The sequence below is a fragment of the Truncatella angustata genome (assembly GCF_020726525.1).
Source record: "Truncatella angustata strain MPI-SDFR-AT-0073 chromosome Unknown BKA67scaffold_4, whole genome shotgun sequence".
Classification (NCBI taxonomy): domain Eukaryota; kingdom Fungi; phylum Ascomycota; class Sordariomycetes; order Amphisphaeriales; family Sporocadaceae; genus Truncatella; species Truncatella angustata.
In genome coordinates this window covers 1,230,312-1,249,258 of record NW_025763384.1, presented here as the reverse complement: position 1 = coordinate 1,249,258, position 18,947 = coordinate 1,230,312, and the positions used below count along the sequence as shown (strand labels likewise).

Below are 18,947 nucleotides of genomic sequence, written 5' to 3'. Positions count from 1 at the left end.
GAAAACCCAATGTTTCTGATGGGGGTATCTTTTGAAAGCAAAACCAAACGCCGCTTAATGTACCCAATTCGTATGCGTACCCATATCCACCCGTATTTCTGCTTGCTAAGATTCCGCGTCCGAAAGCTCTTATCTCGTGCGCTTTCTCATCCATAGTTGGTCATTGTGGCTGATTTCGACTGGCGACCCTGTCCGAGCAGCACCCACAATCCCCGGAGAGGGGTTAGTTGAGGATTCTTCTTCTTCGACTGTGTAAACGTGTATAGCAGGCTCTGAAGCCACAGCGAATCCTCGACCGCTAAAGCTTCGTTTATGCGTAGAAAGCATAGGAGAACTTGGATTTTCATTTAACATACTCGACGTGCTCGACATGGAAATCATCGAATCTCTTGCTCTTGTAGTGTCACGGCCGGAAGGTTTGCGAGAGAGCCACGATGGTAATTGTGCGTCGTCCCAGGAACTCAAAAATTCGGTGTCCAGCTCGAGTGCCTGATTGAGATAGTCGTCTCTGTTCCTCTGGAGTATATCCTCAGCTTTTTTGACTTCCGAGTCCCAGTGACCTCGAAGCCATTCCAACATGCTATTGAGGCGTGCACTATCCGACTTGCCAAGTGAACCCTTCAAGGACTTTTTAAGGCTCTTTGAGAAAGCCTGCTTCTCCTTTGCCAAAACGTGGTCACGATCGGAAGATGATATAGGAAAAGAAATAATCTGACGATTCAGCTCCAGTGCATGAATAACCTTCGAGAACTGGTGGTGGTCAAAATTGTTGTTTTGCATATCAAGCATCGCCAAGCCCTGATTTTGTGCGATGACACGGCATAGTTCAGTGATGTCCTCGGCTGCACCCATATCATGATTTCGTATTCGCAGCTGACGAAGCGTTTTGTTACTCTTCAGACCCCCTAGGGCGCCTGAGAGTCCCCAACCCAAGTGTGCGTCTTCCAACTTACCGCTGTAACCCGAGAAATCAAGATACCTGAGAGTCCTGTTTTTCTCCAGAAAAGCAGAGAAAAGCGACGAAGTCTTGGGGCTTGCGCGTCCTGGCGGACCCGTGCCGACAAGGCTCAAAAGTTCGATGGTGTTGTTATCAGCCAAGGCTGTAAGGAGCTTGTCAAAATTTGACTCGTGCTTGAACTCAATCATGTCCAGATGAAGTCTCTTAGGCGCCTCGTTCCCGTGAATGAGGTCGACCCAGTCAGTTGATCCAGTCTCTAACGGATTACTGTTGAGATAGAGATGTATATCCCTGCCCGATCCTATTCTGCAGAAGATGGCAGTTGCCACCTCTCCGGATATGCCGCAACTATTCAGCTTGAGATGTCGGAGACAGCTAGATTCGTCTACCTCCAAGTATCTGACGAAGCTGCTGACAGTGTCAAAATTGATCTGGATCACGTTAGTCATGAGGTAGTAGAGGCTTGCAGTAGATTACCTACCTTCCAGCCGGAAAGGTCGACTTCTTCCAAAGACCACGGATCTTCGTACGGCGATGTGGTCCATGGACGGAAGAGGGGACCATCAATAATACCTTTTAAGCATGACGATAGATCTAGTCGCCGTAAGTTACTCGTATCCCAAAGAGTTTGTGACACTCGGCTGGCCTCAAGACATCCGAAGTTGCTTGACAGTTCCAGATGCTCAAGGCTTTGACGCTGTTCATGTATTCCTTCCCAAAGCGTAATCATGGACATTTCGTCGAGTTGGCACCGCGACAAGCCGAGACCCCGGAGGTAGTTTGGCTGGGATTGAAGTGTTTGATCTTCGGAATTAAAAATTGTAATGAAGTATGGGGACGTACGGAGACTTACGAATTTCAGAGACATCGACATGACCGATGTAGTTACCATTGAGAATGATAGACTTACATCGACTTTGCAGAGATCTGATAAGAAGTACGACTGGGGGAACTACTTCACAGCCTTGATGGACAGTAGGTGACGATCCGGGCGTCGGTACGACTGGTGCCTTAGGCAATACTGCTGTAAAATCGGCGTGTCTAATGGACTCAGATCCAAGAAGCATTGCTATCACCTCCTGGAACAAAACTGACGATTTCTCAACGACTTCAAACTCGTCACGCGTAAGGCTTCGTTTTCCTGATCAACTATTAATAATTACGTTGGTTGAAACACAAGCGAAGTTAATTTACCTGTTCGTGAGAGCCACACAGTAGGTTCCATGCGGCAGGAGTTGTCAAAAACATTCGACAATGCTGAAAAGTCGACCCCTCGGAAAGACAGAGACTTGAAGAAATCATTGAAGCGAAGCGCTCGGAATACAGCCAGTAGTTGATAGGCTGTATACTTGGGCGTATCGGTGGACGGCAGCAATTGAAATTCTGGGGCATACTTCACGTTCCGCCAATTAACTTTCCATTGGACCGATACAGAGTGATAACCTTCTAGAAAAGCTTCAAGCGTTCTCTTGAAACCCCCATAATCCTCGCCTGATGGGAGAGGCATTTGATGTGAGTCACCTTCAACGAGAAAAATCTCTCGTCTAGTCGAAAGAGGCCACGCAGGCTTTAAATAGGTGTCTGATTTGAACAACCGGGAGACGATGTTTCGATGGTGTCTGCTCGATAGTTCGAGCTTTCTCGGAGTGTCCAGAGGTAGGCTAGAGTAATCAGCCACTGGACTAGCATATCAATGGGAAATACTCACCGGAAAACCAGGTCGAACCTCTCATCATGTGTGTGTGCATTGACTTTGGAAATAGTAACCAAACCATACTGGACAATACTCGGATTTACTTTCTGGCCGGTAGGAGACCTCGTAAAGTGTGCCAGAAAACAAATGTTTTTGCTAAAGGCCATGTAGAATGATGAGTTTTCTCTCCAACCTTTCTTAATTTCACCGTTGTTTGATCGTAGTCGACCAAAGGGTCGTCTTGGTACAACAGGGAAGATATCAAGATGAGCACTCTGGTGAGGATACTTGGCTTCAAGAATACATGCCAAGTCCAGCTCCAGCTCTGACGGTATGCTATCATCAGCTGCCAAAGCTTTCGTCTTCTGCCTTACAGCATATTGGATCTGCTTCAGCCAGTCGTCGCGATCTCCAGGATGGGAAAAGTTAAGTTCGATATTCGCAAAGAATCCGGCGGCACATGACTCCTTCCACCAAACCTCTAGACCGAAACATGGTTTGGTTCCCTCGTCCTTAAATATCGACACAATTCTCTCGAGCGGGATATGAGCCTCCGCTTTAGCACCAATCTCCTGGAAAGATGCGATGGTCTCGACTGGTGACAGAGCTTCAACAGCACTTGTTGGCACGGCGACTTGAGGAAACTGCTCAATCGCTGCCAGTCGGTTCCTGAACTTGAAGAGTCCTGCGGGGGTCAGGACCAGATACTCCTTCTTGTTCTTCAGTACTGAAGATTCCTCTTTGAGAGGCCCTGACTTGAGTACAGTGGCCGCCTTGTCAGAAAGACTGGTACCTCGACTGCCGCCACCCGACGGCGTTGTTGGTCGTGTCGAGCTAGAGGCAACCTCTGTATAATCTGACGACGCCTTGGATAACTGGCGTGCAAGATCTTGCTTGGCAAAATCAGGGGGCCTGATCTTGCTAAGAGTTGATCTGCGCCGAGTGGAGTAGGATGAGGTAACGTCGGTTTCTGAGGCGCTGGAAACCTGGGACATCTGGGAGCTGGTGCTAAGGGTTCTGAACATTTTCATTGACTTGATTGACGAGAAGGAAGACCGCCTCTGCCCCTGGGAGGGGCCCTTCCCATCAAAAATCTGCTGAGCCACATTTCTGGATTCCATCTGAAGTCATTAACTGCCACAAAGACATTAAGACTGAGAATAAAGCCCCGAGCAGATATGTTCTTCGGATGTAGTAGACTGAGTCGACTTCATGAACATACCATCACTGTCCAACGAAAGGCACGGGTGTTGACTTTGAGACTCGGACTGTCCACGAACTTCGAGGTCGTACAACTGCTTGCTGTTCAATTGTAGGGAATGCTCAACTACACATATGCGCCGGAATCCTATATATTGCGCCTCCGAACTTCAATTGCACATGGGCGCATGACTCAGCAAAAATACCAGAGTGATCTTCCCAGACAATGCAAGAGGAACTGCTCCGAACGAATGTACGCGTGACGTTGAGACAAGCTTGCCCGAAAACTCCGCAGAAATGCTGAGGTGCTTCTGGCTGAAGTTTAGGCCGGTATCTCGTCACTGACCGGCAACTACAGGAACCGGTTTTCAGGTGACAAGTCGTCCAATGAAGATCGTCGTGGGGCAGTCGTTGGTGGACAAGGGCGGGATTGCGAATCACCAATGGAAACTGTAGGACGTGGACTGCGCAGTTAAAGTTTATGTAGCCACTTCGCCATGCAGTACTATGTTGAGAATGAGACAACTATTCAGTTCAGTTGCTCGATATTGCGAATTTGACGGATATCGAACCATCGGACCCAAATTTGAGAATTGCATCTGACGAAGGCGCTGACAAGGACGTCATAGTTTAACCATTGCGCGTTAGTCTTTGGTGCTAAACGCCAACCCGACAAACCAGTGCAAATTGTCAATTAAAGGATTAGGGGAAACACAGCCGCTTATCTTCATCTTTCACAATAACACATAACCATGTTCCTTCTAACCTACATACTATGTACGTTTGCGGGTTTGCACAAGTTCATGAAGATAAAGGCTGCAAGACCTGCCAGGGCACATACGATCAGTATTACCGTAAATGTAGACCACTGTACTGATCGTATCTCCAATATATCACATCCTGGTCTTAAAAGCAACCATTACTCGTATTCGAGATCTGCCATATCATTTCTCCAGATCTAGTGGATCTACAGTAAAGCTTCTTATACTACGGATGTAACAGCCCTTACTGAAAGCTTACACTAGGATTCCAACTATGTGGAGAGCAAAGCGCGGAGTTCAATCAACCTCTTGCTGAGTTAGGCGTACGGGATTGAACAAGGCGTATCAAGCTTCAAAAACCAAATATGTTCGTATAGGCGCATCATTTAGAACAGACCCCAGCCTCGTAAAGAACTACATTGTGCGGCTCATACTGCGCACCTCACGACCTGCAAGACTTCTGCATAGATCGACTTCAACTGCGACCAACCGCCTGCATGTTTCGAAATCTTACATTCACATCGATACGCATGTAGTGGCGTCAAGAGTTCTTGCGCATGCATACCCCGGAACTCGTCTGTCGCTGTTGAGCACTTAGCAGGGGATAGTTTCTCGTGAAAGAATATGTGGTGTCCCACGGGATTGTCATCGTGTATGCACGTGTAGATTGCATTATTCGCATTGTCCTACAGCAATAGAACAGCAATCCTTGCCAATCTATGGTTCACTGAAATTCAGTCGTTACTTGCAGGCAATGGGACGAGGGATTGACGAGGTGCATCCTTTGATGCCGTGACAACTTCCTGTAGGCATAGACGGCTGGTAGAAACCTGTTTTCACCATAGGTCAACCGCAGAGGAAGCATGCCAACGAGGCGGCGAGGGTGAGGGTGCAGATGCGGGTGGATGGCTGTTCTAGGGAGCCACCCCTCCGCGCAGGGCGAAATAAACCGGACACATCATTTCGCAATACTCTTTCGTGCCTTAACTTATACAACAGAACAACACCATAATGACTTTTTAGGAAATTAAAAGTGTGGTTTTGTTTAGCTATTAATCGCCATCATAATGCTCTAAATTTGTTAAATCTCGAAATTGCTACATGTGGTTTTTGTGTAAGCCGAAACTAAAGGCCTTAGGGGAACATGAAGTGACCTATGTCCGGTTTGTTTCGCCCTGCGCGGGGCCACTGATGTTCGTAAACCGAGATTGCCACTGTGTGCAGCGACGCGCCGTCTATACAATCCCGAGACGTGTGTCGTCAGCAGCGATGCTGACAACACGCGCAATGATGCTTGACACTGGCCTGTTATCGAGTCGTGGTAGTCTTCGTGTCGCTCAATTGCAAATGCCTGTCTATGGCTTGGCGCTCATTGGTAAACTTTGGACTTAAGAGATCCAATGGTCGAAACACAGTAGGTTTCAAATTGGCGATCATTGGCGGAACCCTTGTCTTTCCCCTTGGCGATATGCTGCAAGGTAGCCCCCTCGCGACCGCTGAGATTGCTCTGGCCCACTTCGATCGATGGACCGCCTGTTCCGAGCACAAGGTGCTATTGGCCTCTCCTCGTACTGTCAGCACCTCGAGTTGGGCGAAGTCCAATCAATCATGTTTTGCAAGACCCTGCTTGCCTCGCTGCCTAACATCGCTACCATGATCATTGCGCGAGCCGTATTTGTTTCCTTCATCCCGTTCGTGGTGCCAATGAGAGTAATTGTTTCCTTAAAAAAAGTAGCCCCAGATTCCCACTGACAACGCCGCACGAGGAGCTGATGGAGCTGCTCCCCCTGAACAGTTCATGGAATAATGGAAGGACCATGCTCGGGGCCAAGCAGTCCGCAAATGGCAGATGAATTGTGTAATAAGAGGCCCTGTTAACACCCTACTGTAAGGCAGGAAATGAGTTGAGGGAGTGATGATATGCAGAGGCATTGGCGATGTCAGACTTGCACCGACCAGATGCTAAGTGATAACTGCGAGGCTACCTATCCCGTGAGTAGTGTGAGCTAGCGCACACTGTGCATACAACACACACGATAGGAAGATGGATACTGTGTATTACACATTTCAGTCTAAATGGAGCCAGTACAGTATACTACCACTTGGGAGTCTTTGTCAGATCGCGCCGTTCCCGTCTCACATGCGATTATGCCAGTACATACTCCTTTTCCCTTTTCGTCCACCAAGCTGGCTGATGATGGGTCAGTATGACACACATGACAAGCGATCATCAGAGGATCATCCTTTGGACGTTCATTCGGTAACCAACAATCAGGATCCTTGAAGCGAATTAATGAACATGCTGGGATTGCTAGACGGGACGCAGGATACAGTGTGTATTGCAGAGTTGTATGCACTGTACGATGCAAGTACTATCAGCAGAGCAATGGCTCGATGGGAAGGGATGGGAAGCAAGAAAACGCGCTACGAGCCACCGGCCCACTTTACCGAGTTTCACACCAGCTGCCGCCGAGATATCCTTGCCAGGGATGTATAGGCCAATCACTGCTCCTGGCTGCTGAAGCGAGGCGTATGGACGACTGATTACCATGCCAGTACGGAGTACCGAGAGCAGCAAGAGGCGACTTGGAAGGCCGACCCTTGGGAATATACCCTGGCCAATGTGAGATTGATCCTGACGATCTGAAAATACCTTATTTCTCAGCGCACTGTCTGACCACCTGTCCCCCTGCTTCGTCAGTTAGGGGAGGTATGAGTTTGCGTTCACAGCGTAATAATAAACAAAAGCAGACGAAATTTGAGGTCGCCATGTCAAGCACACTGTTTCTGCGATACGCTATCTTACTGTAGGTTTATGCTGTGAGCTGCCCCAACCCTCCACTGAAACAAGAGACCTCATCCACCAACCAGAACCGGCAACTCATATCCCCTCTTTTTCTCACCCGACGACCCTGCTTGTCACTCGGAAAGGCTCATATTACACTTTGTAACTCGCATTTCCTGCCATCCAAACTACACTACGTTAAAGCTACTGCATTCGAGCCTGTTGCAATCTATCTCCTGCCAGAACAGGTCCCTTGGCCTTTATCGCGAAACCAGAACAAAGAAGAAGCAAACATTCTTCTGACAGACGCTGCTGGATGATAGGGCTATGAGGCTCTTTACTCTCAGCTACACACAAACCAAAAAGTACGTAGCACTTGTCCTGCAGCTAGCTAGCTAATGCCAATGCTAATACTAATGCTAGAGCGGGTGCCGAGTGCGCTGAACGAGCTTCGGTTCGGGTGGTTTCGAATCAACAGTGGATTTAACCGTGGCCCGATCTTGCTGAATTGGGGCGGACATCCACTTCTCTGGGAGCCTCTAAAAGCCTAAAAGTCGACGCGGCCAACGCTATTTGAAACCGCCAACGACCTGGAGCCCACTCAAGACTGCGCGCTTCAGGGAAAGGCCGCCGACTATTTGCCATTGCACAACCACAATAGTCACAAAGACATTGCACAAAACGACGCTATTCCCACCTGCGAGAGCCACCACCTGCACTGTCACCGTTTAACCGCGCCATACAGAGACGCAATCTTTCACAAACCTCGGGGGCGCTTTGTCCAACAGAACTCCCAGAGGCGCCCCTCCATTGCCTGCCTCCGTCTGGAACTCCCGAGCCCGATTCCGAGTCCAGCCCAGTTTACTGCTCGAATTGCAGGCCCTGCTGAACGTTACTGACGAGGAACGCAACTCAAACGAAGCTCGAAAGGGGCCAAGGGCAATTCTGAGACGAGACATCAAGAAGCCAGCCTTCATTTGACCGGCAAGCACCAAGTAGAGTACGGAGTAGACCAGCCAGCTTTACTGTCCGTCTCCGACTCCTCTTCTCTGCTATACCTTTTCGTCTCATGCGGACCTGGTACAAAGAACTCTCCCGAGTGTCGACGTTCCTTTCACAATACTACATTTGGAAACAATGGCCATGCTAGCCTCCAAATCGTCCTTCCCAGCGTCATTGGGGTCATCTGGCTCTACCCTTGTGGGCAACCCACCCTCCTCCAACATGCCGCCCACGAGAAGAACACCCGCTATGCACTCGTCCGCCCAGGGCTTCCCCAGCCCTACAGAATCGGATTTCTCGGATGTCGATGGGCCCGATGCGCCCAAGAACTGGACTGAAGATCAAGTTTGCGACTACCTGAGGAGTGTCAAGTGCGGCGAATACGAGAAGCTATTCAGAAAAAATAATATTAATGGAGAAAACCTGCTCGAGATGGACAAGGAAGTCCTCAAGGAAATGGGTATTGACAAGGTCGGCGATCGAGTGCGACTATTCTTAGGCATTAAGAAGCTCAGAACAAAAGCATACGCCAACGTCAAGAAGCGGACTAGGGTGAGTGCTTGTCTTGTTTTGTTAACCCTTTGCTTTGCAGGAATTCGAAGCTGGGAACTCCCCCTTGGTATCACGATCTAATGCTGGTGCTTAGGACTCATTTGGTGGGCTGGCAGAGACTCAATACACCCCTTCCACAGGATCCCCACGCATGCCCAATTCTGCTGGTAGTAGAGCAATGCCAACACCATCCTCCAACAAGAGATACTCCCGACAGGTTGATCTTTCGGGCTTCAATAGCGGCTTGAACGCTCCGATTGATAACAACAAGAGCACATCTAGACCCAGCTCGCCACTACCAAGTGCAGATATTCGCGCAGTTAGAAACCAGCGATATCCCAACCAACAAACCTACATGAGCAATGCTGCCCCTAACTCCGGAGGGAGACTCCCTAGGTCGCCTCCGGATCAGCCTCAATCTGGACGTCTGGTAAATACTCATACCAGAAATCAATCTAGTACGGATGGCTCGCTGATGGGTGGACTCCCACAGGGTCAAGACGTTATCCGTGTCATCTCTACGGGCGGTGTCACCAAGGTCGTCAAGATCTCCGGATGCACGACCTGCGAAGAGGTTATGAGGGTTACGCTACGCAAGTTTGCACTTCGAGAAGACCACGATAGGAACTATTGTTTTTGGGTGCTAGCCGGTGTCGAGCCCGACCCTAAGCAATGTCGGCGCCTGGGTGACACCGAGTTATGGCGCATCATCACAGATAGGAAGCGACCGGAAAGGGGTCGCCTGATTCTTAGGAGAGTGCCTTCAGGGGAGCCGGGAGATTCCGAATTACAGAGGGCTGCAGCCATCGCTATGGAAGAGGCTCAGCAGAACCATGCCCGGGCTTTAGAAAGCGTGCAAGACAAGAGAAGCCAACTCAAGGTACAGAAGCTCTTGGGAGAGAGCTGGGACGATGTGCAACACTCGCCCCTATCACCAATGTCATACCAGGATCGAGAGACGAATTTCCAGAGCACCGCCAGGGCACTGGAGCGGCCAGCTCCCGCCGATGCGAAAGCTGCACAACGAAAGAAACTATTGCGACAATTTGGTGGCCTTCGACCTCCCAGCGAGCTTATCACTTCTGATTTGACATCTTACTTCCCTGATCACCCCAAGGATGAGATTGACAGAACTGCAAGATTGTCTATGCGTCGCTCGACACGTCTCAGCAGGGTGAACAGTCGGTTGAGTGTTGCCAGCAATCTCAGCTTCGCATCCAGTATAGCAGATGCGCCGCCGATTCCTACTATCGCCGACAACTGGCTTACTGCGGGCGGCCAAGCGGCCAAGGTGCGGCCAAGAGAGCCGAGCCGTCTACAGCACCAATACCGGGACTCGGTGGCTTCTTCAATGCTCGGCACATTGACTGAAGAGGGATCACCTATTGAGCCCAATCGCAAGTCCTACGTCTCGTTCGCAGATAGTGGGTCTGACAGTGCTACTGGTATTAGTATTACGGATCCTGATGGCCAGAGCCACATTATGCGACACAGCTACTTCAGTGAAACGAGCACTCAAGGTTCTGGCTCATTGAAGGAGATTTCAGAGGCCCTGCAGCAGGACGGCGAGGATGAAGACGAAGAGCTCCAAAGCTTCCTCGCGGGCGAATCCTGGGACGATAACAAGTGGATGAAAGGTGCACTGATTGGTCAAGGCTCGTTCGGCTCTGTTTACTTGGCTCTTCATGCTATCACTGGCGAACTACTTGCCGTCAAGCAGGTTGAGACGCCTTCGCCTGGCGCCAACAGCCAAAATGACTCGCGTAAGAAGAGTATGATCGATGCTCTGAAGAGGGAAATCAGTCTTCTACGAGATCTCCGACACCCAAACATCGTGCAGTACCTTGGCTGCAGCTCATCTCAAGAATATTTGAACATTTTCCTCGAATATGTTCCGGGTGGCTCAGTCCAGACTATGCTCAACTCTTATGGCGCCCTACCTGAACCTCTGGTACGAAGCTTTGTGCGACAGATCTTGCAAGGTCTGTCATACCTTCATGGTCAAGACATCATCCATCGTGACATCAAGGGTGCAAACATCCTGGTTGACAACAAGGGAACTATCAAAATCTCCGATTTCGGTATCAGCAAAAAACTTGAGGCAACCAACATACTCGGTGGCGCCGCCGCCAACAAGAACCGACCCTCGTTACAGGGGTCCGTTTTCTGGATGGCCCCTGAGGTTGTCAAGCAGACATCTTATACCCGCAAGGCCGATATCTGGTCACTGGGCTGCCTCGTGGTCGAGATGATGACGGGTAACCACCCATTCCCCGACTGCTCCCAGCTTCAAGCCATTTTCAAGATTGGCGGTGGTAGAGCGACTCCTACGATTCCAGACAGCGCTAGCCCTGAGGCCATGGACTTCCTCAACCAAACGTTCGAGATCGACCACAACAAGCGACCGAGTGCGGACGAGTTGATCCTCAGCACCTTCTTGAGCCCTGTCACCTAGTGCGCGAGGGGTGTCGGGGAGAACGGTCAACTGTATTTTAGTGTGAGCTTTGGATGACCTCGGCACGAATCATACCATGCTGCACGTCTCATATAAGCAAAAATCACAGTGTTACAGCATGGTGTAATGTTGGCCAGGCATAATATGCATGTGGAGGGGGAGCGAATATGCCATCATCGTCATCATCCTCTTTCAACCAAATACTTTCTCCTGTCGCCAATTTTTCTTTTTCTTCCTGGCCTATGATTCGTTGCACTGCTGCTTGCAACAGAGGCACACTTGTAATATAGAAAGAGTGGTATGTTGATGAGATGGAACGAACTTGATGATTTAGATAGAGAAGACATGCGGCAAAGAGAATACGGAGATACCATATACGAGGAGCTGGCGGGCTCGGCTTCTTAGGCAGGTAGTACGATACGAACAAAGTGAAGTCGTTGATATCATGAATATCTGGAATCTAAAAAGCGAAGATGTTAAGAGCCATGCCATGATCTCCCCTATTGACAAGCCGATGTTACCCATGCGCGTTTTCATGGTCATGACAACCCCCCTTCGTCTTGCTCATCTCTTTGTCGTAATGACCTGCTTCAACTACGGCACTATTCCCCACGTCTGGTTTGCTCTTCTTTTCGCTAAATTTGAGTTTTGTTTCGATACATCTCCATGTGGGTATCATTTGTTACAACACATTGCTTCCCACTGCAAATCGGCTACGGCACTTTTTCTATAAGGGACCAACGGTAACAGTGCCCTTGACGCTCAACCCGCCCTGGTTGTTCTCGACCCAGACGTCCCATCTCCCCTCGTCTTCGCCCTTGCTGGCCTGTGGTCTCACACAAATCGACAGTGGCTCGTTCACGTACAACGGAGCGAGGTTACGATAGTCGATGCTACGTATTCTCTCATGCGCGTTCAGCTGCGAGCGCACCACGCTCAGCATCAGGGTGAGAGACAAGGGCCCGTGGACCAGCAGGTCTCGGTGTCCTTCTATTTCACGACAGTATTGCGGGTTGAGGTGGATCTGGTGCGCGTTGTACGTCAGGGCGCTGTAGTTGAACAGCAGCGTGGGATTCGGCGTGAAGGTGTGCTTGAAGGTTGGTTTCATGGGTGCTGGAGTGAAGAGAAAAATCGGGCACTTGTTAGTTCTCATCAATCCCGATAGTCACCATCACAGACAGAAAAAGGGAGGGGGTTGCAAAGCACAGCAGACCTACATCGCACGTTCCTGGCTCCCCTCTCCAACTCGGCCCGCACCTCTTCGGGACTCTTGTGCTTCATGAACACCAGCGTCCGGCTTTCCGTTATCGCCTCGGCGCCCTCGGCAAAGGTGTCACCGTTTCCGTAGCGCCGCTGCACGTCCACGAAGATCTTCTCCTCGCCCTCCCTGCCCTTCACCTTCACATCCGTGATCTTCTCCAGGCAGGCCGCCTTCTGTCCCCGGGTATACAGGGGCTCATGCCAGGTGATCTGGCCGCCGGCCCACATGCGCCGCTCGAACGGGGCGCCGGGCAGGCAGTACGGATCCGTGCCATCCGCGACGAGGAGGGAGGGTTGCAGCTGCAACGGAAAATGGATCAGGTGGTACGCCTCGGCCAGCGGCGCGGCGGGCGGGTCGGCGCTGCTGTTCTTCTGGATCGGGCTCGCCGGGAGGGCAGATGCGGGGAGGTGGTCAGCGAGCGAGGCGTTGAGGAGTAGCGAGGGCATCGGGGAGAGGTAGTCAGGCGTCAGGACTTCGGGGCGGGCGAGGAGAGAGGCGCGAAGGGCTTTCAGGTCAACGGGGGAGGAGATTGACGGAGGATTGAGGGTCGCGCAGTAGGCGGCATGATTGATTGGGCTCGACGAGGAGGAAGAGTAGGCGCGGGATGATTCCGAGAGGTGGGAGGAGAGCTGGGTCAGCCGGCGTAGAGGAGAGGTGCGGGGAGAAGTCATCTTGTCATGATAGTGCGAGCTTGGAAATAATGTGCAGTCGAGGGTGTACTGGGCTGCGGCGCAAGACTCCGCGCAGGACTACGACAGTAGCAAGAAAGTCAATCGACGAGGCTCAAGCTCAATTCTGAAGCATGCGAAAGGTCTAACTTTCCTCTCGCAACGGAAGATGCGATCTGCAACCTGCGGATACTTGCGGGCCTCAGTGCGATTTCGCAGCTGGCTTGCATAATCGATAGAGCCATGCGATGCAATGCGATGCGATGCCATGTTATATACAGTTATCAATCTACGGAACACTGTGTCACTTGACACTGTACGCTTTCACTTCGCGTCACGTCACAACCCGAATCCAATTAACGCGGGCAGGCGCGTCGCTAACGTTAGTCGCTAACTTGGGTCAGATACATGTTGGTCGTGCCTTCTGCCTACGATCTGGATCATTAGTGTACGATACGGATATTTCTAGGCAACATTCGCATATTGGTTTTTTTTTTCCATTGTTTTTTATAGCTGCTCATAAAAGTCGTGTTGGTTCAACCTTTGTCTGTTCTCACTGTCTACAGATCAATTGACATTGTGGCTTCTCGTCGTCTTCTTTTGCGCATTGCGACGAGTACGTCTCATAGACTGCTCAGCACCACCACCGTCGCTATGGCGCCTAAGCAGGCTACCTTGGGGTATGTCAAGTCTTCACAGACCACCTTGGGGTCGGTTGCCTGAGGAAGTCTGTGTAATTGTGAAGGACTGTGTATGTTAACTCCTAGCAGCAAGTTCTTCGGAAACCCAAACAGCTCCAAGCCTGCGAAACAACAGTCTAAGTTATCTTTCAACACAAAGTCTGCCAACAAGCCCGCCGAGGATGTCCAAGACCAGGATGTCCCTCCTAGCAGCAATGCGAAGTCGCCAGAGCCCAAGACAAAAGTCAAGTCCGACCCGGACGCCAAAGACAATGCCGAGACCGTCGAGTCAAAGAAGCGAGATCGGTCTGGTCTGTCCCCGAAGGACAAGGCGAAGCAATCTCCAACTCAAATCAAGTCTGAAGAGCCTGAAGAGGATGAGGAGGAAGCACCAGTGTCAAAGCGGCCGCGGAGAAACCGAAAGACAATTGAAGAGGACGAGGAAGACGAAGTGATGGCTGAAGCTGCGCCGGTAAAGCCTCCCAAGTCGCCCAAGGCCAAGAAGGCGGCACCAAAAAAGGCAGCACCTGCTCCTCCAAAGAAGAAGCCGGTGCCCGAGCCCAAGGAGGAGGACGAGCCGGCAGTGAAGGAAGAGGCCAGCGCTTCTGAAACTGCATCCGAAGCCGAGGATATCGACGACGAGGAAGAAAAGCCTGAAGTGGCCGCAAAAACCAGGGAGAAGTTGCAGACAAAGCTCAAGTCGAAAGCCAAGGACCCCTTTCCAGACTGGAAGGAAGGTTCACCAGTGCCATACGCCGCCCTTTGCACCACGTTTTCGCTCATTGAGCTTACAACCAAACGCCTGGAAATCACAGAGCATTGTGCCTTATTCCTGCGCCAAGTACTTCGTCTTACGCCGGATGACTTTCTACCAGTCGTCAACTTGATGGTCAACAAGCTGGCTCCCGACTATGCCGGGATTGAGCTGGGCATTGGCGAATCGCTCATCATGAAGGCTATCGGCGAATCCACCGGACGCAGTTTGCAGGTTATCAAGGCTGATCAGAAGGATATCGGTGATCTGGGACTGGTCGCTGTCAAGTCTCGCTCAACTCAGCCTACCATGTTCAAGCCTAAGCCACTGACTGTCCGAGGTGTCCACAAGGGTCTCATGGACATTGCTACGGTTAGTGGTAATGGTGCTCAAGGACGAAAGGTTGATGGCATTAAGAAGCTCTTATCATCTGCAGATGCCCACTCGGCCGGAAAGGTTGACATCCACAAAGATAAAGGTGGTCCCAGCGAAGCCAAGTTCATCGTCAGATTCTTAGAGGGTAAACTGCGGCTAGGTCTAGCAGAGAGAACCGTGCTGGTCTCTGTTGCACAAGCCATGATCATCCATGAATTTGGAAAGAAGGACAAGGTGCCCGGTACTTCAGACATGGAGAAGGCCGAACAGGCGTTGAAAACAGTTTACAGGTAATTGCCTTCCATAACACTATACCTATAAGACCACACTGACGGCATAATAGTGAGCTACCTAGCTGGGACGTAATAGTCCCTACTATGTTAGAGCATGGTATCATGAAGCTACGAGAGAACTGTAAGCTTCGACCAGGCGTGCCTCTGAAGCCTATGCTTGCCAAGCCAACAAAGGCTATCACAGAAGTCTTGGATCGGTTTGAGAATCAAACCTTCACTTGCGAGTACAAGTATGATGGTGAAAGAGCTCAGATCCACTATGTAGCCAAAGACCACAAAGACGAGTATACCGATGGTGTACCTGGAGCCACAAAAGAAGCAGCCAAGGGCATTGCATCCATCTTCTCAAGAAACTCGGAAGACTTGTCCAAGAAGTATCCTGATATCCTTGCCAAGCTTCACACGTGGGTCAAAGATGGTACGAAGAGTTTCGTGCTGGATTGTGAAACGGTCGCGTGGGACGTCACAGAGAAGAAGGTTTTGCCATTTCAACAGCTCATGACAAGGAAGAAGAAGGACGTTAAGATCGAAGACGTCAAGATCAAAGTCTGCGTCTTCGCTTTCGATCTTCTCTTCCTCAATGGCGAAGCTGTGGTTGAGAAGTCACTTCGAGAACGTCGTGAGCTGCTCCACGAGTCTTTCCAACCAGTGGAAGGCGAATTTGCTTTTGCCACAAGCATGGATGGTCAAGAACTCGAAGAGATTCAACACTTCCTGGACGACAGTGTGAAGGCGTCCTGTGAAGGTCTCATGGTCAAGATGCTGGACGGTACTGAAAGTGGATACGAGCCCAGTAAGCGAAGTCGTAATTGGCTGAAGGTACGAATTTTTTGTTGTTCGTTTAATGATTTTATAATGCTAATCAGGGGTCCAGATCAAGAAGGATTACCTCTCAGGTGTTGGAGACTCGTTGGACCTGGTCGTACTGGGCGCATACTACGGCAAGGGCAAGCGTACATCCGTGTACGGTGCCTTTTTGCTCGCTTGCTATAATCCAGGAACTGAATCCTATGAAACTGTGTGCAACATCGGTACTGGTTTCTCGGAACAGGTTCTTGAGGATTTACACAAGTCGCTGTCGGAGATTGTCATCGACCGCGCTAAGCCATTTTACTCACACTCCGCTGGTAATCAACATCAGCCTGATGTTTGGTTCGAGCCGCGATATGTCTGGGAAGTCAAAACTGCTGACTTGACCCTGAGTCCGAGGTACAAGGCAGGCTGCAAGGAGGGTGTTGACCCTAGTGGTGAGAAGGGTATTAGTTTGCGTTTCCCAAGATTCATCAAGATCAGAGATGACAAGAAGCCTGATGAGGCTACAAGCAGCAGGCAAGTGGCCGAAATGTACAGGAAGCAAGAGGCTGTTACGAAAAACAAGGGGCCTAGCGTGGACGATGACTTCGAGTATTAAACGGAGATATAATGACATGCATGGTGTGACGAAATGCATGCAGTTGGGACACGATATAGTAACATATCAGGGAAGATCGCACATCTGTTACACAAATGCATTATGGTATCTGGGCTCCTCTCGTTCATCACGCTAAATACAGGTCTACTTTTTCGACCTTGGCCAGTTTAGCAGCACCTGAGATATCTCCCAAACATGGTCTGAACCAATATAGCTGTCAAAATTTACATAATTCAACACAGAGCTGCTTAGCAATTCTCCCATGTCTGACACAGCTAAGAAAGCACTTGGCCACCAGTGAGTATATCTTCTGGTTCAGTATCGCTTTAGCGTTCTCAACTCCTGGCACTGAATAAAAGCATGACTTTCGTAATGGCGCAGCCTCGCGGACTACGAACACTTAACCACGATACATGCAGCCTAGATTGCTCAGGTCTGGAACGTATGCCAATTACAATGACTGTTGGCACTGGGCAAGGGAGATATATGCCTTGGTTTAGGTCATTGTCCATCTTGAGTCTCTCGGCCGCATGGCCGCTTCTAACGGAAACTTGGGAGGTTAAGCAGGGCCACCATATGGGAATAATGGGTGGCAAGCACGTGAAAGACTAGTTGACGTTCCAATTTGTTTCGATGAAGCTGATTTATTGACAAGTTGCAATGGACTTGTTGAAAAGCTGCAATATTTAGTCAAGAGACGACTTTCAGCGGACCAGCCCCTGCAGGCCGGGCTTGTGAAGTAACTAATTTGGCCTCAGGCATCATTGCACGCCCAAGGTTACACTTGTTTAAATTTTAGAGCAACCACGGGCTTCAAGATGACCTCTCACTCCTGCTTTGTCAATTATGCAGTGCGCTGCATATTTATCGACAACTTTCTGTCCACACTGACTTTTGTTCATCCCTCGTCATCCACTCAATCCTTCTAGGGAAGAGAAGTATCTCAATTCTCTTGTTTAATCGAATGCTATCACTTCACGGATGTCTCACTGCCCATCAGATGTTTCACATAGTCGGCCTAAGAACTCAACGGAAGTCAGAAAGATTGACGCCAAGCTACAATTGACGAATCCTGCATGTTGCGCCGTCAGATTTCTATATAGCTCTTTTCCACTATAGGGAGATGGGATAGGCAAGGTGTATGCAATCATTGTTAGGATTATTCCGGTTGCAAGTGGGATAATCTGTTGTTACCCTCCTAGCTTACCATGTCCCTCTGGACTCACCACTGCTCGAGTCGCAACACATCTAAAGGGCTCAATTATAAGCTCAGGTCTTGGTTACTCATGGCCTGAACTAGGTCTTATATCGATCCTCATTCACTGTCTTGACAAAACGCTAGTTGATACCGACTCCCCAATGCCGGCACCGTGGAGCTCAAGTAGCCAGCACGCCAGCAAAGGAGGAATCAATTACATTCTTACGTTGTGCTGGGTCTAGCTGCGAGGATTATAAACAGACATTTGATATGGCTACACGAAATCCACAATTCACAATGGCTATGAAGCACGTGGCAAACTGACAACTTTTCAATTGCCCATGGCCATGCATAAGGTTTGGTGGCTTGGAGCTGCAGTTTAGACTTGTAAGGCACCGATCTAATATTGGCGAGTGTACGACGAATAATTGGCTAAAAGATTTCTCCAGTTTAATGGCCCAATCTGGGCCTTTTGGGAGATATACTGTAAGCATCATACTGAAAAGCTTGGCATTCCAGCGGCCCTCGGACGTGCAGCATATAGGAGCACCTATTGAGTTTAGTGTCGGACTCGCAGGAAAGCTTACACCATGCCATTCCATCTTAGCCGACATCTTAATGCGCGCCTTCAAGGGAATTTAAGGTTTTTTTTATTTTTTTTAAGTGACAGTATGTAAGTAGAAGGTGATCCTATGATGGCTAAAATATATAGAGCAAATCGATTCTGGTATTTACTTTGACTGATATATGAGATCCAGGCATGCCTTGAGGACTGAGATGTGCTCAACTAAGAATCTCTAATCTCTAGTTGAGGCTAGTTAGATACAAGATGTATTACCAATATACCTCCGTGTCGCCGGCGTTCTGACTTTCGCTGCAAGCAATGGTTCGAAAAAATGGG

At 49.8% G+C, this 18,947-nt stretch overlaps 4 protein-coding genes across 4 annotated transcripts; 2 read left to right on the top strand and 2 right to left on the bottom strand.

Moving 5' to 3' along the window:
• Positions 1–129: 129 nt before the first annotated feature.
• On the bottom strand, positions 130–3,646 carry BKA67DRAFT_518387 (uncharacterized protein; the record flags this gene model as incomplete). The annotated part of the gene is made up of 5 exons (XM_046098000.1): positions 130–1,389; positions 1,440–1,762; positions 1,812–2,099; positions 2,153–2,619; positions 2,667–3,646. 5 exons carry the CDS (start codon positions 3,644–3,646, stop codon positions 130–132), a joined length of 3,318 nt encoding a protein of 1,105 aa, XP_045958338.1.
• A 4,888-nt stretch (positions 3,647–8,534) lies between these two features.
• On the top strand, positions 8,535–11,406 carry BKA67DRAFT_516652 (STE/STE11 protein kinase; the record flags this gene model as incomplete). The annotated part of the gene is made up of 2 exons (XM_046097834.1): positions 8,535–8,951; positions 9,046–11,406. The coding sequence occupies 2 exons, from the start codon at positions 8,535–8,537 to the stop codon at positions 11,404–11,406; spliced, it is 2,778 nt and encodes a 925-aa protein (XP_045958337.1).
• Positions 11,407–11,841: 435 nt separating this feature from the next.
• BKA67DRAFT_564069 (uncharacterized protein) lies at positions 11,842–13,558 on the bottom strand. The gene is made up of 2 exons (XM_046102705.1): positions 12,624–13,558; positions 11,842–12,519 (listed from the first exon to the last, which is right to left on the bottom strand). Exons 1-2 carry the CDS (start codon positions 13,336–13,338, stop codon positions 12,134–12,136), a joined length of 1,101 nt encoding a protein of 366 aa, XP_045958336.1. The 5' UTR covers positions 13,339–13,558; the 3' UTR covers positions 11,842–12,133.
• A 179-nt stretch (positions 13,559–13,737) lies between these two features.
• Positions 13,738–17,067, top strand: BKA67DRAFT_604481 (uncharacterized protein). Its single transcript, XM_046105354.1, has 4 exons — positions 13,738–14,015; positions 14,106–15,434; positions 15,488–16,256; positions 16,312–17,067. Exons 1-4 carry the CDS (start codon positions 13,990–13,992, stop codon positions 16,846–16,848), a joined length of 2,661 nt encoding a protein of 886 aa, XP_045958335.1. The 5' UTR covers positions 13,738–13,989; the 3' UTR covers positions 16,849–17,067.
• The last annotated feature ends 1,880 nt before the right edge of the window (positions 17,068–18,947 follow it).